Source organism: Biomphalaria glabrata, chromosome 17, assembly GCF_947242115.1.
Source record: "Biomphalaria glabrata chromosome 17, xgBioGlab47.1, whole genome shotgun sequence".
Classification (NCBI taxonomy): Eukaryota; Metazoa; Mollusca; class Gastropoda; family Planorbidae; genus Biomphalaria; species Biomphalaria glabrata.
This window is the reverse complement of record NC_074727.1, coordinates 13,701,303-13,727,022: the sequence shown is the minus strand read 5'-3', so window position 1 is coordinate 13,727,022 and position 25,720 is coordinate 13,701,303. Positions and strand designations below refer to the sequence as shown.

General features: G+C 38.2%; 1 protein-coding gene and 1 long non-coding RNA gene across 14 annotated transcripts in view; one reads left to right on the top strand and one right to left on the bottom strand.

The window, feature by feature from the left end:
* LOC106061566 (calmodulin-A-like) overlaps nucleotides 1-25,720 on the bottom strand; it is a 313,065-nt gene that overhangs the window by 56,501 nt on the left and 230,844 nt on the right. Inside the window, exon 1 of one of the 13 annotated variants that reach the window (XM_056016317.1) lies at nucleotides 14,545-14,677. The exons of 10 other annotated variants lie outside the window; for them this stretch is intronic. Coding sequence is in view for 1 of the 3 variants with exons in the window: in XM_056016322.1 (XP_055872297.1) it covers nucleotides 1,589-1,591 (3 nt within the window). In the remaining 2 variants the exon portion in view is untranslated. Of the gene's footprint in view, nucleotides 1-1,588; nucleotides 1,947-14,490; nucleotides 14,507-14,544; nucleotides 14,678-25,720 lie in introns of those variants that run through there. 2 more of the 13 variants (XM_056016318.1, XM_056016322.1) reach the window with 2 other exon arrangements.
* Nucleotides 8,114-13,501, top strand: LOC129923764 (uncharacterized). The gene is made up of 3 exons (XR_008775724.1): nucleotides 8,114-8,478; nucleotides 11,197-11,556; nucleotides 12,266-13,501. It is a non-coding gene; the product is annotated as an uncharacterized LOC129923764 (long non-coding RNA).

The window sequence follows — 25,720 nt, the reverse complement described above, 5'->3', positions numbered from 1 at the left end:
GCTCAAATCGGGCCCCGAAATTTACATTTCGCTAATCACTATCAGTCATGGCTCTTGTCACAGGCTATTAGATATATAGGATTTGAAGGGTTAATATATTTAGTGTATCGTAGGATTGATGTAACTTTAATTAAGCCACTGGCGCCTATTGCGCTTGAGTTGCTTCATATGCATGTTGTATGATAAAGGTTGATATAATGTACTAATGAATGGTAATAGGTGTTATTGTAAAAAAAAAAAAAAAAGAAAGAAACGAGGCTCGCAAACAACAGAGATTTCAAGAGATTTCAAGAGATTTCAAGTAACGAGATAATCCGTGCATTAAACTTTTAGTCAGCGTCTACTGGCGTCTACTATGATTTATGGCAAAATAAATGTAGACAAACCTCCCCCTGATATTGTGCACATAGGAAAGAGGATGCTGATTTATTGCAAAGCTTATATCATCTCACTCTGTCTATCTATCTGTCTGGTTTTAAAATGTGTACAATTATTTATTGGGATAAACAAGACATGAACAAACAAAAAAATTAACCAATTAGTCAAATTATTAGTCAATTATTATGGTAATGAGTTACTTTAATTGATATGGAATAAGTGAAATAATTTCTACATTATTGAGATATATAGTTGTAACTGCGGAGTTCTTTCCCTTAGTTAAGCTTTTTTTTTTTAAAGGATTCTAAAAATATTTTCTTGTAATAATTATATGCATAGAAGCTAAAATATAGAAATGTTTACAAAATAGTTCAGCGAAGCACACAAAATAGCGTCACGTCCAGATGGAGCAGTAATTTGGATCAAATTCGGACAGGAGAAAGCAAAACATCGTCCATTAAGTGTGAGTGCTTTCAGGAAATCATTCTAAAGAATAATAGTTTGTACGGACGGAGGTAGGATTGCCGTTTTTAGTTCATACCATCTGATATTCGTGCTGAAAATATCGAAATCTGCATTTTGACTTGCGAGGGTCGCCACTGAGTTTGTGTGAATACACAAACTCTCTCTCTCTCTCTCTCTCTCTCTCTCTCTCTCTCTCTCTCTCTCTCTGAAGTGTTGTTCAAAATCATGTTTGACTTTTCAACGTAGTGCACATTACTTAAAAGCTAAAACGTAAGAAAGCATGTTCAAGTAATTGGCTTGATTTCTGTTTCTATTAGCGTGGGGGCGTCTTAGGGCTGAATAACCTTTTCTACAGAAGACAACAGCTTTGAAACACTGGCCAAGCCTATTAAGTGAATGGAGAAGGAAGGGGGGGGGTAGAAGGTAGGTCAACAAATCTGGAGCCATCATAAGGAAGAGATTTATTCTTTATGTAATCATCAGACAGCTTAATACGAATAGTAATATCTTGACCTAGCAAACACTTTCTCACCTGCGATGCAGATTTCTTTATTTGGAAAAACCTCTCGACGAAAAATGTCAAGAAAAAAAAAAGCGGAAATGATGTAACATCTACAGTCAACCTCAGATTGAAAATAAAAACAAATAAAAAAAAACTAGCAACCATAAATAAGTAGATTTAAAAAAAAAAACAACAAATCGATACCAACTATTCAGATTAAAAAAAACACAAATCGATACGAACCATTTGCCACACAAATTTATTACAGATTTACGCACATTTCAAAAGCGATGACCTCGATACCAACTGTTGATTCGTCATGGACTGGATCGATTCTGCTTAAGATAGAACGCATTCCTTTGTACCGTGGGATGAGAAGACGATATCTAAAAATAACTCAGGCCTCATTTTTTTCCTTCTATTCTGTGTATGTGTTTGTATTTTTCATTCTAGCGTTTGGTGGGTGGCGGGAGGGGGCGGATGTGGCGGTGAAAAGGGGGGGGGGGTCGCTAGGCAGTCCGCAAAACAATTTTTACGTCCGCAAAGCAATTTTTACGTCCTCGTTATAGATCTATTGTTTGTTAGATTCTATATCGCTGTGATGATTTGAAGCGAATAAAGACCACAAATTAAACATGAATTCCTACTGTATGAAGCGCTTGTACGTGTATCATTCTGCACAATGTGCCGCAGAACAAATACCCTATGATTGCTGGGAGTCTTTCTGAAGCACAGTGAAAAGAAATATCCAATAAACGAGTTGCACTGAACTGATTTGCTCTAACTGTAACTATTTTGTGAATAGTGAAATGATCTTTATCAAATTTTAATCAAAATGTCACGTATTTTCATATGATTGATACATTAAGAAAAAAAAAGGCTCTTATAAAAATTGGGATGAATCCAATAACACTCGCGTTATTAGCACTACGTGACAACAACTTAACCAACCAGCATAACTACTATATATATGCAAAACACATGAAACTATAGGCCTAACAACTATAAGCTAAGTTTAAAAACAAAATCCTCTAGATATGAATGAACATCTCAGCCATTGAGGCTATAGCACTGTTTGCCTCAACAACAAACCATTGGATGTTATAAACAAACTATAGCAGCAATGTGTGTCAATGTTGAAAAAAAAAAAAAGATGACATTATCAATTACGGAAGCCCTGTTGTATCATATCCTACAAAATAAGTTACACAAACCTGATAGAGCTTTAAAAAAGCTCAAGTGATTCTATATAGAAATGTTGTTTACATTGGAAATTCACGCCCAAGAGTATACACCTTGGAATATTCAAGCAAGAGTATGATGTCATAAGTCGGAAGACACGTCAACGGCCGTAACCGGTGGGTTAAAAAGTAGTATCGTATAACACAGAAGAGCGAAGTGAAAATAGCCTAATTAAGTTTCATATGTCGACCAAGAGATGTTTGGGAAATATGTTCCTTTGTTTAAAACTAATCATAGGGGATTGTGTGTTTATGTGTGTGGGATGTGTGACAGAGTAGCTTGACCACCTATAAAGTGGGCACGAGTAGAACAGGCATGTTTTTTTTTTATTGCAATTTTGAAGAAGAGCACCTAAAAATAGATTATAAATATTAAGGAGTGTATGTGCTTTTTTTTTTTTTTTAACTGAACTAAGGCCGACAACTTGTTTGTATTGGCTGAATAGATTCTGATGTAACCACGAGTGCGTCCATCCCAGATGAGGAACAAAGGGGATTGAAAGTGGAAGCCAGAGAGACGAATGGCAGGAAGACGTGGAGTTTTAAAACGTGTGTTGTAGTTTTTCTTAAATTGTTCAACTCAGTATTAAGTTCTTGTGTTTCAGCATGTATCTACGTTGAAGTTGAAAGCTGTTAACAAAAGGGTATGTTCCTTTTATTGTTAATAACAAGCTTGTTCAATATTTACATAACTTCAGTTTTTGATAACTGTAGGAGCAGCTCTCTGGAGCTACAAACCAAAGACTGTACACTGACAATTGACTTTCTCTCAGAATCCAGAAAAGAGAACACATCGAGGGAAATGAACTAGAAAGATGCGCTCTACATAGTCTACTTGCTAAGGTTTTGTCTGCGCTGGATTTGGCAAAATATGTAGGTCAAAGCTGGGACTGCTTAGCAACGTGACATACTACATTGCTCATTAAGCTTCGGACTGGAAGACAAGCCTTATTATATGTATATATTCGAATTCAATAAACGATGTGTAACGTTAGGGAGTTCATTGAATCCCCCCTTTCCCCCCCTTTTTTTATGTTTAGAACCGGCATGAAAAAAAAATGCGAACCACGTGACGCATCTTGACATTTACACGTGATATCGTTTTGCGCGTGCATGTCATGCACATTGACCAAAACCAAAACAAGGAGCAGATAAGCACAACTTCCGGATTCTCTAAATAGACTGGATCAATGCGCAGGAGTTGTGCGCGCCTTGTAAACAGAACGCACACTTTAGCGATAATTGGGATTTTGGTGCTTAGAGCGCTAGGCTTCAGAGTCGAAGAGCATGGGTTCAAGTCCTAGTGAATGCCAGGTTGCTGCTTTATTTTTTTTTTTTTTAACTCAAAGGTGTAAAGTCATTTCTGTGTTTACCCTAGGTCTAAATACAGAAGTAGAAAAAAATTAAAGAGATAAGGTGTCGTTGTGCTGGTCAATGGGCTCATACTTTCACCGCTGGCCATTTAAACGGGTGAACTCTACTTTGATTTCCTTATGGCTCTCGATGGGTAAAACTGGCCCTGATATTTTGTTGCCCCCGAGGCTAGTGCGGATCAATGGAACACATTTCCATAATATCCCAGACCTTGCACGTAGTTCAAAGACGACACGCACTCACCCACTCACCCACCCACCCACCCACACTATTAGCATAAATGGAGATTCAGATTTCTGATGTTTTTGTCATTGATAAAAGTGTACAGAGAAGTTAGCTCATGCCTACATGTCCTACCAGTGTTGGGCTTTCTTTTAGCCTTTCATGAAATGTTTACGAAGGTTTACAGTAAGTATACAAGATACAAATTAATTCCTGCTTATTGTACACAGATATAGTAAACTAAACAATAATATTAAGTCATTGAAAAAAAAAAAGAGAAAAAAAAAAGGTCAGCTAGGGGATCGAGCCCACGACATTCGCGTTATAACCGTGACGCTCTACCAACTTTGCCATCCAACTTTTTTTTTTCTTGGGGAGAACTTGTAGCTTTAAACAAATGATTCCTTTTCTTACTTCCAACTTCCATAGTTCACCTTCCTTAGACTATAAGAAACCGTCAGCTAATTAAAGGCATTGAATCATGAACACATTAAAAAATATGACTTTCTCCCCATTTTGAAACTAATAAAATCACTGAGCATACTATATCATTTTTAAGATTTTAGACTTATCATTACAGAAGACTTAACGATACAGAAGATATCCACTTATAAGTCTTAGACTTATCATTACATAAGAAAGACTTGCCATTACAGAGGTTTTAGACTTATCATTACATAAGAAAAACTTGCCATTACAGAGGTTTTAGACTTACCATTACATAAGAAAGACTTGCCATTACAGAAGTCTTAGACTTATCATTACAACAGTTTGAGACTTATCATTCCAGAAGTCTTAGATTTATCATTTCATTTTTTTGGGTGGTGTAAGAGGGGGGGTGTCGGTGATGTATTGATGATGTTCATGTCTCTCTTTTTCTCTTTCTTGGTATATGTGTTTGTATGTTTGTGTATATATGTGCGTGTATGCGTGTGTGTGTGTGTGTGTGTGTGTGTGTGTGTGCTTTGAATAGCGCGGTTCTTAGAATATAGATCTATGTCACATTACCATAAATCTAATTTAAGACATTGTCGGAGCACACACTGTAGTGACAGAGAGAGATGTGACAGAGATGGTGACACTGCGACTTCCTGAGTGACATGCGTGAACCATGTACCCTGACACACAACTCCCCGCAGACACACACACACACACACACACACGAGTGAGCCATTGGTGCTCTAGAAGATCAGATTGACTGACTAGTGCACAAGAAGGGGAACAGAATCAAGATATGGGGCTAAGGAAGAGAGGAACATGTCTACTAGAAGGAGGGGGGCCGATGAAGGCAGGGGAGAACAATAAACAGCCCTACAGGGCCAGGCCCCCCTCCCCCTTTACAAACACACATTTTTCAAAGTAAAATTAAACGAGAACACAATACATTCTATAAGTGCCTTGTCGTTTGGTAAGTGTAATCAAAAACTAAAAACATACCGGTATGCTAGTCTCATCTCCCTGGAAAACATACCGGTATGCTTATATCGCCCCTGAAAACGACTTGGAATTACGCTAGCACAGTGTTTCCCCAACTGTTGTTCCGCGGAACCTTAGTGTTCCGCGAAACCTGAGTAGGCATTCCACTGGAATAATTAACAAGTAGGTCACCACTTGAATTAAATCTCTCTAAAAAAAAATAAGCAAAGCGTTCCGCTAAATGCTCAGAAAGTGCGAATGTTCCGTTAAGGAAAAAAGTTTGGGAACCACTGCCCTAGCACAAAGCTAAAGCCGTTCTCTTTGTCGCACCATTGTGGACCGCAGCTACACGACGTTTAGTGTCAGCGTATTCATTGATTGAAATTGGCAGGGTTCAATGATAATGAATTAAATCTATGTTTGTATTGATAGAGAATACAGCACACTTGTTTCTCTACAGGGCCCCTTCTACGAGACCATCCTGCAAGCATGAGAGAACACTATGGAGACTATATTACATTGGCCAACCGACTAAAACATCAAAACTTCCAAACCAGAAACTTCGGGACTGGGTAATGGCGGAGTCTTCGGTCACTTTACGACAATGAGGAGCGCTGAAGAAGTGATACATTTTATTACCACACAAGGCCATGGCACATTTTTTATCGTTTTTCTCCCATTGATTTTGATTTTTGGAGACAACTTGTCAATATTTTTGGAGACAACTTGTCAATATTTTTGGAGACAACTTGTCAATATTTTTAGAGACAACTTGTCAAATTTTTGGAGACAACTTGTCAACATTTTTGGAGACAACTTGTCAATAATTTTGGAGACAACTTGTCAATATTTTTGGAGACAACTTGTCAATATTTTTGGAGACAACTTGTCAATATTTTTAGAGACAACTTGTCAAAATTTTTGGAGACAACTTGTCAATATTTTTGGAGACAACTTGTCAATATTTTTGGAGACAACTTGTCAATATTTTTGAAGACAACTTGTCAATTTTTTGGAGACAACTTGTCAATATTTTTGAAGACAACTTGTCAATATTTTTGGAGACAACTTGTCAATATTTTATTTTGTTTCGTTAATTATTATTTTTTTGTGGCCACCTTCTCACTCCCAGACCTAACACTCTTAATCTGAATTGACAATTGAATTATTCACCACAACGTCAGCATCGGCCAGAGATGTGGCAGAGTCTGGGTCAGGACGACCTTTAAAAAAAAAAGCTCGACCGAGATGAATAGGAATTTGTGTGGCCGAGTGACGAGAGCCAAACGCAAAGGTATAGACCACGCAGGTTTGATGCTTGTTCGTTAAACTTTGAGGGTCGTCCCCGTTATCCGGCCCTAAAGTTGTTGCTTTGTGGTGGTTGGGAAGTTGTAGGCCGCAGCTGTAGCAAGAAAAGGGTGAACGTAGAGGGTACGCGTAGTAAGAAACAGTTCTATGTCGAGGGTACGCGTAGTGAGAAACAGTTCTATGTAGAATGTGCGCGTAGTAAGAAACAGTTCTATGTCGATGGTACGCGTAGTGAGAAAAGTTCTATGTAGAGGGTACGCTTAGTAAGAAACAGTTCTATATAGAGGGTACGCGTAGTAAGAAACAGTTCTATGTAGAGGGTACGCACAGTAACAAACAGTTGTATGTAGAGGGTAAACGTAGTGAGAAACAGTTGTATGTATAGGATAAGCGTAGTAAGAAACAGGCGTACGTAGAGGGTAAGCATAGTAAGAAACAAGTGTAGGTAGAAGGTAAGCTTAGTAAGAAACAGATGTAGGTAGAATGTAAGCGTAGTAAGAAACAAGTGTAGGTAGACGGTAACCGTAGTAAGAAACAGGTGTAGGTAGAAGGTAGTCATAATAAGAAACAGGTGTAGGTAGAAGGTAGTCATAGTAAGAAACAGTTGTAGGTAGAGGGTAGGAGTTGAAAGGCGGTAGGCATAACAATGGGGTTAGATCAAAATAGAAATGCCTTGGAAAACCGTCGATAAAAGAAACATGCAAATAAAACACTCATCTACACAAAGGTCAAGGTCAGACTATAAACAAAACCAAAAGTTTAGTTACAATATAAAAGTGAAACGAATACAGGGTAGTCTCATTATGTATGCATTGTGCCCCAGAAAGAGGCTGCCAAGACCGCCTCATTTAATGGTGAGCATAGCTATGGAAACATATTTGGTTTATCAACCACAGAGTTGTTGAAAAGGTCATAGTTGAACACGGTTGTAAAAAGTATTCTACTTGTACTATCGGAAGTAGATATCCACTAGTTCTAAATCTATCAGTTTTTCAACTTAAAACTAGGTTCTTTTTAACGAAAAGTTATTTACATTTTTCCAAAATGTTCTATTGTTATGAAGCTGTGGGTGTTAGTCTTGGTGTAGCCAAAAGATGCTGTTATAGGACCTTTAATAACTATAACATAATCTGTAAAAGGTCAAGACCTCATAAATAAATGTCGATCATTTAGATCTTGACCTAGATGCAAAGGTTATCGTGACTTGTGATTTTTTTGCCACAGTCGCAATAATGAAAATTCAATTATTCAATAAATCGTGAAGCATAGAAGACAAGTTTAATCTTCCTAATCTTTTTCAAACAAAAACAAAACTGGATTGATTAAATCTATATATTCTATCTAGATTAGACAAAGTTGCTGCGAAAGCCAGCTACCAATGTTGCAAGGCAGGCACTTGATTGGAATAAGCAAGGATCATGAGGAGCGTGGGCAGACCAAAGCCAACCTGGAAGAGGTCAGTCGTCAGTGAAGCTGAGGGTACTGGAATTACATGGGAGCAGATGAAGAAGGCTGCTCAGAACCGAGTTCGGTGGAGAGGTGTGGTTGCAGCCCTCGGCTCTCCACAGACAGGTCAGACACGGTTATTATTATTTAATTTTTTTACAATTAATGTTCATAACTTTATCATTACTAAAAAAACAGAATGGACCCTAAATGGTTCTGCGAAGTCGGTCTTCGCCCACAAAAAAAAAATGTAATGATCTTTAGCCGTCTAATGTTCAAACTATAAAAACAAAATCGGTCTGAATGGTTTTAAACTTTAGACAATACCTTATGGGGAAAAAAAATACAAGACTCATGCAGACTTAGATCTATAGCCACATATTTTTCTACATAGATAAACCTAACTATTGATTTGTTTTTTACATATCGTTTATATGCTAATTATATAGACCAGAAAGGCCCAAAACAGAATTGACATTTAGTAAGTCTGGAATTGTCCTTGACCCAGATAGCAAGCACTTTCCCTTAAAAGAATCTCGGTGGCCTTGGCCTTGTTTTTTTTTTGTCTGTCTCTAATGTTCGTCAGAGTAAAATCGTTCCGCTTGAGCGAATGCATTAAATTTCAACGGATTTCTATATTTAGCCCAATGTGGCATTGTGCAGTCCAGGGGCTATAGATCTCCAGATCTTTTCTACTCCGCGCGTACTCTGTTCGACTTTTAACTCGACAAATACGGGCTCATATTGACGTCATTCGTTACGGTCTAGTAAACACGCAACAGGCTGCGCACCCCCCACAAACAAACAAGAAAGAATAGTTTGGAGAAAACAAACATCACTGGAGCTACGTAAAGGATATATAAGAGAGAGAGAGAGAGAGAGAGAAAGGGGGGGGGGAGGAGAAAAGACATTAAGGAGTCCAGGCATCAGTGAACGCATGGTCTTAGAAGGGACAAGATGAGATATTTGTAACAATGGGGACCTGTAAGAGATAAGACAAAATTGAATAGCCTGGTGTGTGGTATGCGCTCCTGAATGTCGACTTGATGGTCCTGTCCTCCGCCATCCTGAGCCGCCCTATAGGACTATAGGAAGCTCGGGGTAGGAACTTACGAAAGGCACAAGTCAAACCGAATTTATGAAGTCCAATAAAACGAGAAGTACCTAGATATCTATTGATACAATACAATAACAAAGCAAGAGAGTGTGGTCGAGTCTTTTTAATGAAATATATTTGAATAATGTACCTACTCCCTCCCACAATATATAGTTAAGTGATAAACAGAATCGATATAGGTCAGTACAATTTTCGCCAACCCCCCCCCCCCATTTTTTTCTTTCCTTTTCCCCAAAGCCTCTGCTCGTTCACACATGCGCACTCACACATACCCACTCACACAAGCGCGTGTGCAAACATAGACACAGTAATTATTATTTGGGATTAACTCTCTCCAGAGATAGTTTGTTTTTGTTTTGTTTTGTCTGACACTCAGCCTAATGACGCATGGATGTTTTAGTAATGTGTGACGTCATCTCGTTACGTAAATGTGCTGTCGGGATTTTTTTTTTCTTGTACTTAAAGGTTAAGCAGAATACAATAATATAACAGCACAATCATACTGTTATATCACCACACATGCACTTGGTCTGTATCAGGGCCGGCCATAGGCATAGGCAAAATAGGGCCTCGCACAGGACTCGTAACAATTTTGTTTAGAGAAGAAATAGCTAAACTTGTGCCCAGAGTTATTGCTGAAGTACACTAGGCCCTAAATAAATAGGTATATTTTACTTTTTCTTTCTTAATTCTGTTTTTTTTTAATTTTTCATTTTGGGGCCATCAAATTCGAATCGTCTAGGGCCTCCAATTATCTAAGGCCGGGCCCTGCCTGTATGGTGGCACACGTGCATCGCGCGTAGCCGCATGGTTTCTGTCCTGGGCATTTGGAAGAGTGGATTTTAGCTTCTCAAGCCCTCACTTACAAGGAAGTTAGATGAGGAAGAGGAGGATGATAATGATGAATATTGAAATAATCAAACACACACACACTAATACTACACTACCGCGTGCATCAATATAAGTATCTTATTAAAGTCAATCTATATGTTCATATGGACCCGTAACGAAGGTGGTGGTCAAATGGTAGCAGGAGGGGGGGGTTGGTCTCTTTAGGAACCCCTGCATTTTGCGTAATATTTAACATTTAATGTAAAAAACACTCCTCTGTGCCCCCCCCCCTCAAGTGGGGGCCCGGGAGGATTTTCTAATTCTCCCACCTCCTTCCCCCACCCTAGCTACGCCACTGAATGGGAGTGCGCAGAGAATCTGGAGTTAGTTCAAACGTCCAATAATATGATAGCATGCTGATTGATGGGCAGAAAATCATATTTACTGCAAGTAAAAAAAAAATTGGATATAGACTAAAAAAAAAGGGGGGGGAGTATCTTTGAAGAACGTCGCGTTTCTTACTTCGTTTAAACAAAACCAAAAAGACACGCAACAAAAGACAAAGCGAACTATGTGATGTATTAAACAAAACACTAAGTCAGACAAAGACAGGTCGTGCTATCAAAGTCTCGATACGTCGTATAGATCTATTTAAGCACTACAATAGTCTATATCATTGCATTATATCAAGTCAATCAAGTCTGACCATCAACGAATAGTACCCCAGCCTCTCTCTCTCTCTCTCTCTCTCACACACACACACACACTATCTGGTCACCTTATGAGCTATCGGACCAAGTCACGCGAGAATAGCATCCACGCACTGACGCAGAAGGGAACGCAGCGCTATTTTTAGAAGCCCATCAACGTAATGGGATATTTGTTCTTTATTTCAGATGTTCCCGATGATAAAGCGATAGATGTCCATAAGCAAATGAAACGAACATGGCCACTAATTAAGCTCTTATCGTAACAAGGACATTAAGGGAACATGAATACAGTGTCGGAAACTTGCCTTTTTTTTCTTACGACAGCAAGAAACAGCTTTATAATAAGAAACAGCTTTATACACAGAAGGGTATATGCCATTTATATGGTAACAAGAAACAGTTTTATACCAAGAAATAGTTTTATACCAAGAAACAGGTTTATACCAAGAAATAGTTTTATACCAAGAAACAGTTTATACTGTGTCGAAGACATGCAGTTTTATTAAAGCCTGATACTAAATGGTAGATTAGAGCGAACAAAAACAAGTAAGTTATTAATTTATCTGTTTGTTATATTCAAAAAGTTTGCCACTTTTTTTTATTCCTTAAACTACTCAGTTAAAATATTCAAATTTTTATTTTACTACATAGACATAGCCCACAGTAATATACTGGTGAGAGGGGTAACAGTTTAAATTTGAAAATTGACCGATTGGCAACAATAAAATGAAATGTTGTTACTGGAACTAAAGAGACTAATATGGGACTATATTAACTCCGCTCTATATTATGATATATGTAAAGAAATCAATAGAGAATTAACTTTTTTTGTTGTTTTTTGTTTTTTTTTTTTGAATAATGTGGTACACAGCAAGCCCATCTGTCCTACATGGGACAATAAATCAGAATTCATTGTCTCTTGAAAAGTTGAAATGTGTATGAATAAAAAACAAAACAACTCCAGACATACAGATCTATAATTGTTAACTGAATAATTAAATTTTAAAATTTTGTCTATTGCTGAAGCAGCTATTTACAACTATGTATGTAAATTGTATGCACTTAGATCATGAACATTGAATGGACCAAAGAAACTTAACGGTTGAATTACACGTTACAACAAATGTAGGTCACGGCTGGGTCTATGATATTTAAAAGCAGCACTACTAGCAAACATTAATTTCTTGTCTACCGTCATTAATACCAAACCTTAAAATCATCATTGACTATGTATATTTTTTATTTTCTTTTACAGAGACGAACAAGTTATCCAGATTTAGCGGTAAAGAAAAAACACAGCTATGAAAGACTCGGTTTACATTTATATGTGATCTAAATGATTTATGAATGTTGCTTATTTGGATGTCTGTATAATTAAACATGTCTCAAGTTTACTGACCAGTTCAAATTGCAGGTTTGTCAATACTGGTCAGTGGATAATTAAAATTTGTCCCTTCACTGGTCAGTGGATGTTTTAAGTTTATCTTATAAATTACAGACGTTACTTCAAAAGAAAAGATAATTACGTTCTTATCGTTTCCAAGTCAGTGGTGTAGCTATGAGGATGGGGGAGAATTTGAAAATCCCCCAGGGCCCCCACTTGAGGTGGGCCCCCAAATTAGTGTTCGAATTTTTTTTTCTTACTTTAAATATTACGCCATTATGCCATGTCATGATATCGAATGTTAAATGCAGAGGCCCTTAAAGAGGCCAAGGCTCCCCGGGGGCCCCACAAAGATGGCTAATTCCAAGCAACACCACTGTTCCATATGCTAATCCATTTTTTTTAAATAACAAAATCAATTAGCTCTCAGTAAGCAGAGTCCAACATTTTCACAGTTCATTATTTATTCGCACTAAAACTAGAGTTTTTGCCAAAACAAAACGGACACCCACTTGATGGGTGATATTCAGGAATGGACAGTCAAAGATCGGGTCAGTAATTGTCCTAGCATGTAACGGTACACAAGTCTAGGAATTATGATGAATCAGTCCGTATAAAGAAGGCTCTATGTAAAATTAAAACGCACAGAAAAGAAAAGGACATTTTGCATTACGCAGAGTTTCGATAGTTCACATATTTGTTGAACCAGAGCTTGGACTAAAAGATAGACATAATAGAAGAGTGACAGTAGGTTAAGTCAGTCATTTCTTAGTCTCAGTTGTATATTGGTCTCTAGTTCAAAGCAACTTATATTTATTCTTAAATTTATTTATAGTGTGAGTGACATTACAATTGAAATTTTCTGAGTGCATATTTATTCTACAATGAAATATAAATCGGTTTTGTGATCCCTGGCAATGTTTGAGCTTTGAGTCACCAGTTTTATATCTAGAAATGTTACCTCATAGTAATCGCATAACGTTAGCCTAAATATACAACACTAAAAATTATTGTACTTGTAGTACATGTACATATGCATATCTAACAGGAAAAAAAACACATTGGTGTATTTTTTAAAATATTTTTTGTTTTTGTCGTAGTTACAACAGAACTACTACTTTTTAAATACATTTCTACAAAGTGTTAAGATATTATTGCTGAACATTTTGTGAATCTGTCCGTGAATCTAGTACTGGGTCTAAAACTAAGCATGAACGCCTTGATCTATACATAGAATGAAGTCAAGGGATCCTACTCTGCTTTCATTAGCCAGAAACCTGAAATCCCTTATTATTATTACGTTGTTTGTGTGTGTGTTCGTCACTGTGTCTATGAAAGAAACTTGTTCTATCAGAATATCTCCCTGAGTTTCTACCTTCGCAGGATCAGAAGCTATCATTAACATAATTACACACACGCTCGCGTCTAGGCTACATGCTCACGCACAGACAGCATAAACACACACTGGTGCCACTGAAAAGAAATGTAGCCTATTCAAATTGACCAATGTTCAACGGTTGATATTTCAGGATGGCGGTTTAGAGGGGGTCAAGCAAAGTATTTTTTCTTATTACTGGACAACACACTCTCTCTCTCTCTCCCTCTCTCTCTCTTTGCAAAGCTTATATTAACTCACTCCAACTGTCTGGCAGGATTCTTTTACACGCTACTTCTCCCACTTCCCATTCTCAGATCAAGTTGAAATTTTACACAATTATTCATAGTCTATGACAAAACATGAAGCCAGTAAAAAAATTACCAATTAATTATTAAGTTAGTGGAAATTGTTTTTTTTTTTAACCACTCAGATACAATTCTGCACGCGAAAACAAAAATGCAAAAAAAAAAAAAAACACACACACATTTGCCACCGGTATTCATCGTGTAAGCATCAATAGGGCAAGGGAGATGGGCATTATAAAATAAATAAGAAGTTATAAGAGAAGATTATTTGCTCTCCACGTGCTAGGCCTGTGCACGAATGAGACACACACGTCCAAATCACATCACTTGATGATGATAAAGAATTATCTCCGCCATTTGTTGGAATCAGAAAGAAAAACAAAAAAATACCCAGAACATGAATAAAAATCAACCTATAAACCACCAAACACAAAGCCTCCGCTTAGGAAATAAGATAAGGTACAAACACAGATAATTCGCTCCTCATTCAACAGATCGCGAAAGGAAAAAAAAAAAGCACAAGTTTGAAAAAAAAAATCCCAACACGAACAGATTGGCGAGTTGTGCTCGTATAGCAGCACCGAGTCTTGGTACAACAATAGAGAACCTCCAGCGATCGCTGCGTCCGGCTTCCACCTCCACGTTCACCCACACCACGAGAGAGAGAGAGAGCCCGCCATACGTGTGTATTTTATTGACGTCTTTCAAAGACTTCCCTCCCCTCCCCCTTCGTCTTTATTCCCTCTCTCCTCCTCCGTTATTTTTCTCCATTCTCTCGTCCCCCCCCCTCACTCTAATTCCATTCAACAACTACCACTCACCCTTCCCTACCCATGCAAATGTCATCGATGCCAGAGCGCTAAAGCATCCCCCTCCCCTCTCCCCCCGCACCCTTCTCCTTAACTGCTTTATGAATTAAGCAGCCCCCCTTTTTTTTCTCTTTCTTATCTCAAGTGAATGAACATTGTTTACAAGCGACACGTTTGTAGTCATTACATTTCACTAGAAATTATGTCTCAAATGTTCAGCTAGTCACATGACATACGAAACAAGGAGACTTCACTAACCAAGTTTTGAGTGAACAACTTCCATACACAACAATTAGGCCAGTATACAACCACTAGTTGTAGGCCTATCACGAGATCTTGTTAACTAAAATTTTTACATAATGGATTGAGTCTATATTCCAAAGAGAAAATATTTCTCTCCTATTGACAGCGTGCCCAATTTTCTTGCATTAAAATAATACCCAGAAATGTGACGTTTCTCAATACAAGCCAAGGTTGCCTGTTAGGGAATATATTAGTGCCCGTTCATCAAGCTGGTAGGTGTTCCTTCGGCAGAAATACATATAAAAAATATATAATGCATACTCAAAACGACATAATCATTGTTTTTACTACACACAAACTAACAGGCTACTAATGCATGAAATAGAAGACTTGGTATAGCAGGTGCAAGTTGGAGCCCCATCGTCCAATCCACTTATCCATGCTTGATACTAGATGAACATTGCACATTATAGTGTATGAGATTATCTTAGAAGACCTAAAATAATCGAAAGCTATGTTACGGATAAAGTATTGATTGGTACGGTGTGAATGTAGAACTGTGCGGTGTGAATGTAGATCTGTGCGGTGTGAATGTAGATCTGTGCGGTGTGAATGTAGGACCGTGCGGTGTGAATGTAGATCCGTGCGGTGTGAATGTAGAAACTGTTGTATCATGTTGTAAATTTAGATAACCAATCCTACATATGAAATGAGTTTCTAGATCAGGCAGTTCTCCATACATTTCTGTCACCTATATATCACTAAACAGACGCATTTTCTTAAATTCGTTTAAGGTCAAATAACACTATTATCCATTCTAACTGTGTAGATAAGGTCAATCTCTCTAATGCAGTACACATCGTGTTTAGAGAGATACATCGTCAAACTTGTCACATTTATTTCTTGGGTTCCATGTTTTTAACATTCCTCTTATGGAACTCTTGCATGACGCAAAGGGATTTGAACCCAGGACCATTTTGACTACAGTTCGGCGCGTACGCCACACGTGGACTTCTGTTGGGCATAGAAAGTTTGGTTGGTCGTTGTGCTGACCACATATGGCATGGTACTCACCAGAAGGGGGGGGGGCTTAGCAGTGCGCGGGGATATGGGTGAGTCTCGTATCAGGGCCACGAATATTTGTACGATAGGCTAACTGCGACAAAAAGATTCTCTTTATTGCGCCCCCTCCCTTTCTACCCTCAACCCTCGGGCCTGCAGCAGCTGCCCCCACTCCCTAAGGCCGCCTATGTACCCGCGAGTCGTTGAAACTAAAAATGACACTACACGTTTTCTCTTAAAAAGATAACTCTCTACGGTTAAAGATGTTTTAATTAAAACAAAACAAAATGTAAAGAAGTATTTGCACACTACTGGCCCAGATAAACTCAACCAAAAGCTTATGTTAGTCCCCCTTGCTCCCAACAACACATTGTAAACTAAAACTACGCTGCACTGTATCTTCTATTTTTTTTTGAAAGTAGCGAGAATTATAATAATACGCTATATCCTATAACAATTCGGCTGCCTGGTCGTGCGGTAAGCGCGCTGGACTGTCATTCCGAATTTTCGATGGTCACGGGTTCATACCCTGCCGCTGCCATCCCCCGTAGTCCTGCAGGAGGTTTGGACTAGGAAGTAAACTATCTTCAACTCTGAAGGAACATCCGAAACAATTCAATTTTGTTTTTCTTAAAGTAATTTAAACATAGCATCTCGTTCAAAACATTTAGTAATAATTTCGACCATGATGAGTTTGAAGATTAAAAAATATGTACTTTGGACATTAGAAGAAAAAACAAAACAATGAAAACCATTAGCGGTAATGACGAACTAAACACGAACGATGGACAGGAAGCGTGGAGCAGGCAAGGTGGATGCCCTCCCTGCATGAGTACCCCTGTGTAAGAGAGGCACAACGTGTACTACATCTTGGGGCGCACATACCTAGTTAGTCCCTCATCGCCACCCTTTGTCAAAATGTATTCCTCCGACTCCTACCGAATTCCTGGTCATTTCGATCTATGTAATGTTTGACATCTCTTATGCATGTCCTCCCCTGGCTCCATTGTCCTAATGACGAGACAACAGCCTTTGAGGGCTGGACCGTGCATTAAAGTGAGTGAGTCAACTCGTGTTAGGTGAATAGGTTAGTACTGGAGTGCTTGTCACGAGACATGAAAGAAGATACTAATTAGACAACGAAAGGTTCAGCGAGGGGAAAAAATTATAGGTTGGCCCGGGGCTCGGGTAGAAAGGAGAGTACTGGGATATTAGCCAAACTCTGCGTTTCACGATGGGCATGTTCAACCATGTAACAGAAAATGTAATTTGCGGAGTATCTGCAGAACTTCGGAGCATCTACTTATCTTATATATTATAGACGTTACTTCAAAAAAAAAAGATAATTACGTCCTACGCATTTCATGTATCAATCTAGTTATGGATGCTAATCAATGACTTAAACTCTGCTAAGTCGTTGGTTTTCAATGCTAATTCAGGCAACCCATTCCATTCTCTAATAGCACTAGGGAAGAAAGAGCATTTGTATGAATTTGTTCTAGTTAAGGAATATGAAATGTGCCTCTATCTTTGTGTCTTTCTGTGTATTTCATAAGGTCTTGTTTTTCTATTTGTAAGTTAGGGTTTAGTGTGTTATCTGTTATAGCTACTTTACTTTTATTCTTCTGTCCTGAAGATTTTACTAATGGTGCTACTCTAATCAAATTTGATTATTCGTTTGTTATAAATCTCTATTTTGTATTTGTTCTAGTTTTTTTTTTTAAATCTTTTCTGGAGTCGTGGGATCCCAAACAGAGGATGCATATAATAGTGACCTAACTCAAATAAACTTCGAAAAAAAATAATTCATATTAATGGAAACAAGTTATCTCGCACTGAGTTTAAACTTTGTGAATAGCAAAGCATTATGGTAGTTCTAAGTTAATATGTATTTGATGAGAGACAGACAGACAGACAGACAGAATGACAGAGAGAAAGAGAGAGAAATAGAGAGAGGCTATATGATGCATAGAAAGAAAGAAAGAAAGAAAGAAAGAAAGAAAGAGAGAAAGAAAGAGAGAAAGAGAGAAAGATTAGCACTGAAAAGAGAGATACAAAAAGAAGAGTAGATGAAGACCAAACAGACCAAGTGATTAGAACCAGAGCTGATCAATACTACAATTAGGTAAGAAATGTTTGCTTTGATAGTAAAGAATTTTCTTTTCTTGATCCCGGGAGGGGGTGGGTTTTAGGCCCCGGGGGGGGGGGGGGGGGGAATAACTGCTCTATAGACTAATATACATCTTCACGAGGGGACAGATGAGCTTACAGTCACACAGTGACCTACTAATCCAATTTATCGATGTCAAGGGACACCACTCCTTAGCAGTAAGCTTTTCATTTCCTTACCCGGGTTACATTTTTAAACCATATAATCGTTTTCATTAACCTTTAACCTTTTCCCCCGCTTCGACATCACCTTCCATTAGGTTCATTATTGTTTCCTTACAACTGCTAATTGTGTCCCACGAACAAAATAATATAGTAGAACACGCGGCAATGAACTTTCGAACGCTACAGCCATTGCATGATATAACTGCTACATCTTATCATGACTGTTGCTACTCGTTGTCTTGTACAAGTAATTACAAGAATAATACAATGGAAAGTAGCCATTTAGATAAGACACAAATAGAAATACATGGAAAACAAGCAATAAAAAAAAAAGAATACTTTTTTAAAACCAAAGCTTATCTAAAGGGAAATAACGTTAATTACTACCATTTATCTGAAAATTACAAGGTTTAGATCCTTTTCTGCTAAATAAATAAAATAATTAACTAGTAGGGCCTACTAAATAATTAACTAATTGGTTAATTTTTGGATTGTTTCGTGGATTGTTATCGATTATTAATAATTATGTTAAAATTTCAGCTGGATCCGAGAATAGGAAGTGGGAGATAGAACGTGTCGAAACGGAATAAGGAGAACAAATCCATATATATAGATATCCACATCTCTCATTAACTTGCCTGTATTCCCTTTATTTCGAAATCAAACAAAATAATTAATTACAAAAATTTATTAGCTAATTGTTTAATTTTTGTTTTGATTTATTCATGTCTTGTCAGGTTCAATAAATAATTGTGCAGAATTTTAACTTGATCCGAGAATGGAAAATGGGACAAAATTCATGTTGAATTTTTTTACCAGACAGACAGACAGACAGATAGACAGAGTGAGTTGAAATATTCTTTGTAAAAAAGGGAGGAGAGGTCTCTTTAGAAAAAAAAGCGATTTTGTTATTTAAAAAAATATGTTAATTTTTCATTCAAGAAGGCCTACAGGTACGGTCAACTTACTGCCTCCAAATGTAAACTAGACCCTCACAGTGAAAAGACACATTATGAAATTACAAACCCTGCCAGCACGTACTTAAACAAAATACCTGACCACTGGTTACCTTCTCCCTCCCTCCCCTCTCACACACAATAAGGACTTAGGGGAAACGGGAGTGCCCTCCTCTCTGTAACGCCACCATGACGGCCACAGTGCGGGTAACTACAGGTTTGAGGGATACAGCCACGGCCGTGAGTAGAGATAATCACTCGACCAGGCACACGGGCGATGCTAACCCTCGACATACATTCCCAGAAATGAAAATCTCAGCGACCTTCATTTTCATGAAATCACAGGAAGCGAAACCAGCGAGTCATTTAATGGCCGAGGATTCGTGTCTACGTGCTGGGTTTATGTGAGCAAAGAAGGACGAAGCGGGAGATAAACGAGACAGAGAGAGAGCGAGAGAGAATAAAATTAAGTATCTTCCGCTGAGGGCTATAATGAAATTCGTAACTATCCACTGTTCTGTCCACATGCATAAAGCATGTCCACCCAACAAGCGCCATTGACAAATCCACTGGTCACAACCAGTGGAGGGAATGAACTCTCCCCAGCCGATACTAAGACCCAAGTAGCCAGAGTCATAGTTGACCATGGCGCTCAAACACGAGAAATAAGCCGAAGCTTAACCCAGAGACTTGTCAGTGTTGTCTGTGACAACTCTATTCAATAATCGTTCTTTCACACATAGTAAGAGGCGAGGGTTCTAAAGAAATTAGCTTCACGGACCTCAAACTATTTTTTAAGCGCATTTTTGTTTGTTCGTCCACGTTTGATTTTCATTAACTTATTTGTGTGATCCAATAGAACGATAGTGAAGAGGAAAACCCTCTCTAGCCTTTGAACTTTGACCTTTGCTAATGACTATAGAGCTTCATCTAAGCTGATGTCGAGTTATGTTTTCTTTTCAAACGAATGTTGCCCCAGACCGAGAAGTATTGCGCTCCCAACAGTCGACACAATGGTCCTAAGTTCCGCAAGTCAGTGTTCAGGCCTTCTTAAAGATTGGTCTCCCAGCGTATTACGAGCGATACAATAATGAATAGGAACGGTCACTCAAGTCCAATATCAAGCTCCGTGAGAGTGTCCAGTGTCTCGGTGATGCGTTTGTTCATTGTTAATGAGATGTCTCCTACTGTTCAAAGTTGCGCGCAAGTTGGACTGGTAGATGTCAAGTTCTCTAAGGCGGTCATTGTGTCTGTTGTGACTACTAGTGGCTTAAGAATCAATGTAGAGAGAGATATGTGACAGTATATAGTAATTTGAAAGACATGGTGTTTCCGAAAGAACAGCATCGTCGCCTAACGACAGAAATAAATTATACTTTGATCTAAATTATTGCATAAATGTTACTGTCGAGTTATTATTGTATTTCGTTATATAATAATTTACTATAACATCGGTTGGATATTACTTCACCTCTGCATGGTTTCAAACGTACCCAAGGCCGGCCTCAGATAATTGGAGGCCCTAAGCGAAGTGAATTTGGTGGCCCTAAATAAAAAGAAAAATAAGCAAAATAAAAAAAAAGTCTTTAAAAAAAAAAAGCTTAACTTAAGGGGAAGTACTCCGTCCTTAAAACTATATCTACCAACAATGTACAAGTTATTTCACTTATTGAATATCAAACAAATAATTACCAATACTTAATTTACTAATTAAGTATTTTTTGTTTATTGATTCGTGTTTTGTTAGATACAATAAATAATTGTGTAAAGTATCAACTTGATCGGAGAATACATGAGGGAGATATAGCGTTAACAATTATTTAAGGGGAATAAACGCAACAAATTAAGCCATATGTGTGAATACTGAAGTATTAGTTTCCCTTGTTGCTATCATACAAAATAACGAATTACCAGTAATTAATTGTCTGATTGGTTACTTTTTTTTTATTGATTCATGTCTTGTCTATGTCAATGAATAATTATGCGAAGTTTCAGCTTGATCTGAGAATGGGCGTGCGAGAAATAGTGTACACACACACACTTTTTACCAGACAGACAGACAGATTAAGTTAATATAAGCTTGGTAATACAAAATTAAACAGCGTCAAAAAGAAAATGACACAATTTATTTAATTCCTAGTGTACTCCAACAATAAGATGGAGGACAAGCTTCGCTAGTTCTTCTAAAAAAAAATATCACGATGCCCTAGGGGGCTGCATAGTTTGCCTACGCATAAGGCCGGCACTGATGTTACCAGATAAATATTTGTCCACTGGAAAGTGGACATATCTGGTGTCCTTCCCTTAGAGTGGCCTATCGTTCACAACCCCACATCTCTCTCTTCTCCCTAGTCCATTACGCATTATAATCATTTGCAACAAAAGCTTTGACGTACCGCATTGAATGATTTCAAAAACTAACAAAAGAAACTAAATAGAACACGAAGAGAGAGAGAGAGAGGGAGAGAGAGAGAGAGGGAGAGAGAGAGAGAAAGAGAGGGAGAGAGAGAGAGAGAGAGAGAGGGAGGGAGAGGGAGAGAGAAAGAGAGGGAGAGAGAGAGAGAGGGAAGAGGGGGGGGGAGAGAGAGAGGGAGGGGGAGAGGAAAAATAGTTATTCGTTATTGATCTTATAAAATATTTCATTTAAATCGTGTTATTGAATTCGATAATTGATTATGAAACCAAGTGATCTAGAAAATGATTTACTAGTCCATCCCGTCCTCTGAAGGGTTGGCTATTCTCATCACGAACGGCGCGCACAGAACCAACACCGCCGCGATTACATAGGTCAGACCACAGACCTCTACTGACCATTATGGCCAGGGTCAAGAAGGAATTCCTCAAAGGATATCGCTTCGGGTAAGGGAACATCTCCGAGGCCTTTGCGTCCGGTCAGTTCAACTTACGTCCAGCCATGTCCAGACAGGGGTCACACTGCCAATTATCTAATCGGGAGGCATTACATTTTCTCATTAACAAACACTCGATCAACAGCAAAAAAAGTGCAAGGGCGATAAGTCGTACCTCCCCCCCCCCTCCCTCAAAATGTATAAAAGAAGTTTAGACTGTTTACTTATGGGTGACTGATTGGGCAAGTAAGGTGGCTATTTCAGAGTAGGGGTAGGGAGGGAACTTTTGTCTGACCTATCCGTAGACTTCTGGTCTTATCAGCTGTTCAGGTCATAGTGTCTTCCCTTGTGTCTGTCTTCATTCTGTTTTAACTCAGATTTATTTCCATGAACTTTGGAGAAACTTGTGAGAGAAAACATTTTCTTGCTGTGTTTTTTTTTATTTCGACAGTTCAATGAATCATTTTACTGCCAGCGTTTTTACAATATCTCGTAATTTTTCGAAGAATACAATTTTTTTAAAATTTGGCTTGAGTAATTAAATAGATCTAGAGACAACATTTGTTTATGAAAGGACTATCGTTTTGGAAATTTCCGAATGTAAGGTTTATTGATTCAAGAGTTTAATAAATTTATGTTCAGAAACATTTTGCGCATCGTCTTCTAAGTCTAGGTTTAATACTTAGATCTATATCATTGGAATTATTCAAGAAAATAACAAAGTACCAGTTGTTTATTAAATTTTAATATTAAATTATTAAAATTAAGTTTACTGATATATTATCTAAGTTTTGCTTATATTTATTTACTTAAATCTAATATAGATTACGTTTAGATGCTAGATCTAGAAGTAGATCTAGATCTTTTTTTTTAAATATTTCATTATAAGTTGTATGATGGAGGTATTGTTTTTTTTTTTAAATGTATTTTCAAAAATGTTTTTATGTTTAGCTCTTTAGCTCCAACCCAAACTCTATTAGTTGACTCGTATTTAGTTCTTCTATTCTTGTTAGGTCGTGTGGTATGCGCGCTGGACTGCTGTTAAATCGCCTCCTTGGTCCTAAGTTCAAACCCTGCCGGCTGCCTTCCCCCGTCGTCCTGCGGGAGGTTTGGATTAAGAAATAGATTCAACTCTGAAGCAACATCCGAAACATGTCAACCATTTGATAAAACATTTTACAACATAAAACAGTGACACCATATTTTTTGTTCTGTCATTAAGCATTTCCGCAACGCGAGCTGGAGGCCAAACAAGGCAGCCCAGGCTCTACGTCATGCTATGTATCTCTCTTTCAAACAAATGCGAAACAATCGGTAGAGCTAGCGGACCTTTGAGTAAGATTCCTTACGAGTCTAACACTAGCCCTTGTGACCGCAAGTGATTTGGTTGTTTTCTCGATCGCATCTTGGTCAGTTCTCAGTCCTGAGAGTGTCCACCTCGACTCCCAGCTAAACTTATCCGCTCCCCACCCCACCAAGTGGTCCACCCCACGTTCAATTCCGAGAGGACTCCCATGGGAACCGCCAAAGCCATGATTTAATGCTAGAGCCGAATGCTTGACCGAAAATAGCCTGGACCGGGGCTACGGTCAGAAAGAGGAGGAAATAAATGAAAGAGGGAGGGAGGAAGGTGGGGAGCACGAACAAGAAACAGTTTTCCGGCCGGTAGCAAGAAATTGCACAATTCAGGAGAAAGAGAGAGAAAGAGAAAAAAAGGGGAGGGGAGATAACTATTTAGATTCCATCAGAGGGGTAGATGTATTGCTCTCTAATGAGATAGTGGCTGGCCGTTACGTTAGGGTTTAAAAAAAAAAAGGGGCGGTGAATCGATGGAGCTAGTGCACTTCTCTTACCCTAAAAAAAACAACAAAAAAACTACGTTACCGTAAAGACAGCTGATTGAGACTTGGGTATCGGGTCGAAAAAAAGTGTAGATGTTGCAGAGCCAGCCAGGCTAGCTTCTCACACAGTTGTAAGGAGAAGCCAAACAGCACTAATGATAATAATGTATTTTCTGTAAGATTGGAAAATATCTTTGGAAAACTTGGGGGAATATCCTCTGCTCGTTTAGTGTTGTACATTTTATACCAATTAATCTTCAACGGCCTACGACTCAAAGCGAGCTTCGAAGGGTGAATAACTGTAGGACATAAAAATCAAATGAAGGATCAGAATGATGTGAAGACATCTCAGACACATCTCAGACACATCTCGGGCATATAAGCAAGAAGCTTTTGGTATGCTGACATCAACGAGTCGCTGTTGGCGGTCAGTTTAAAGAGCGTAGTTGAAGGTGGTCAGAGTATCTACAGTAGATTTCTACTGGTCGAACTAAGACAGTTATAGATTTTTACAAAGCTTATGTCAACTCATTTTGTCTGTCTGTCTGTCTGTCCGGTAAAACGTTTCAACAGGTCATTTCTCTCACACCCATTCTCGGATCAAGCTGAAACTTTGCACAATTATTTATTGTAGCAGAGAAAATGAGTATCAATAAACAAAAATTGAACCAATTAGTGAATTAACTTTTCATAATTTATTTATTTATTTATTTTGGTTTTGAAATACGTGCAGTTAAGAAAGAAATTGTATTTGTCTGATGTGGTGGTAAAAATTGAATTAGTCCCTTTATATTTGTCACTTTAAAGTTTGAACCGAACAATAGATAACGATAAATTCTACTAATTTTAATAAGCACCTCACTGGCACGTTGGTAAGTGTGTTGGCCTAAGCCCTCGAGTTCGAATTGAAGTCGTGCAACTTTTTTTTTTTAACTATCATTTTATTATTATAAAAGCATTCACGGTAACATTCTCTACTAATTCCCAACCCCCCCCCCCCTTTTTTTTTCTTAATTAAAAATAATAGATACAATTACATACAAATATAAGCTTTGTTGTTGTTGTTTTTGTAAGTTTATTCTAAGATATGTGTCTTTATGGAGCGAGTAATACTTCGTACATCTATTAACATAATGGAGACATTTTAATACAAATGTAATAACTCTACTGGTAAGTAAGAAGTTCATCCATGTCTAATGGCAGCAGGCAGCTGGAGGTTCAGCGGAGACTCAACAACTTAATGTCATAACTTTCTCAACCAGATGACAAGATAGTTCCTAGATTATTAAGCTGGAATGCCCAAATGGAGAAAGTTAATTTTTACAACCGGCCAGACCTAAACTTGCACTGAAGGCTTCGCGTCATCCAAACCTTTCAGATATCAATGCAACTAGTGAAACGACGTTCCCCGCCACCCCAGTGATAACACTGATCTGCGATTCTACTCAACTGTAGCACATTATTCAACACCTTTAAGTCTTTGACGACCTCCATCCAGACTTGAAGGGTTTCTCCCACTCGAGCACGCCTCGAGGTGTGGGCGGCTTGT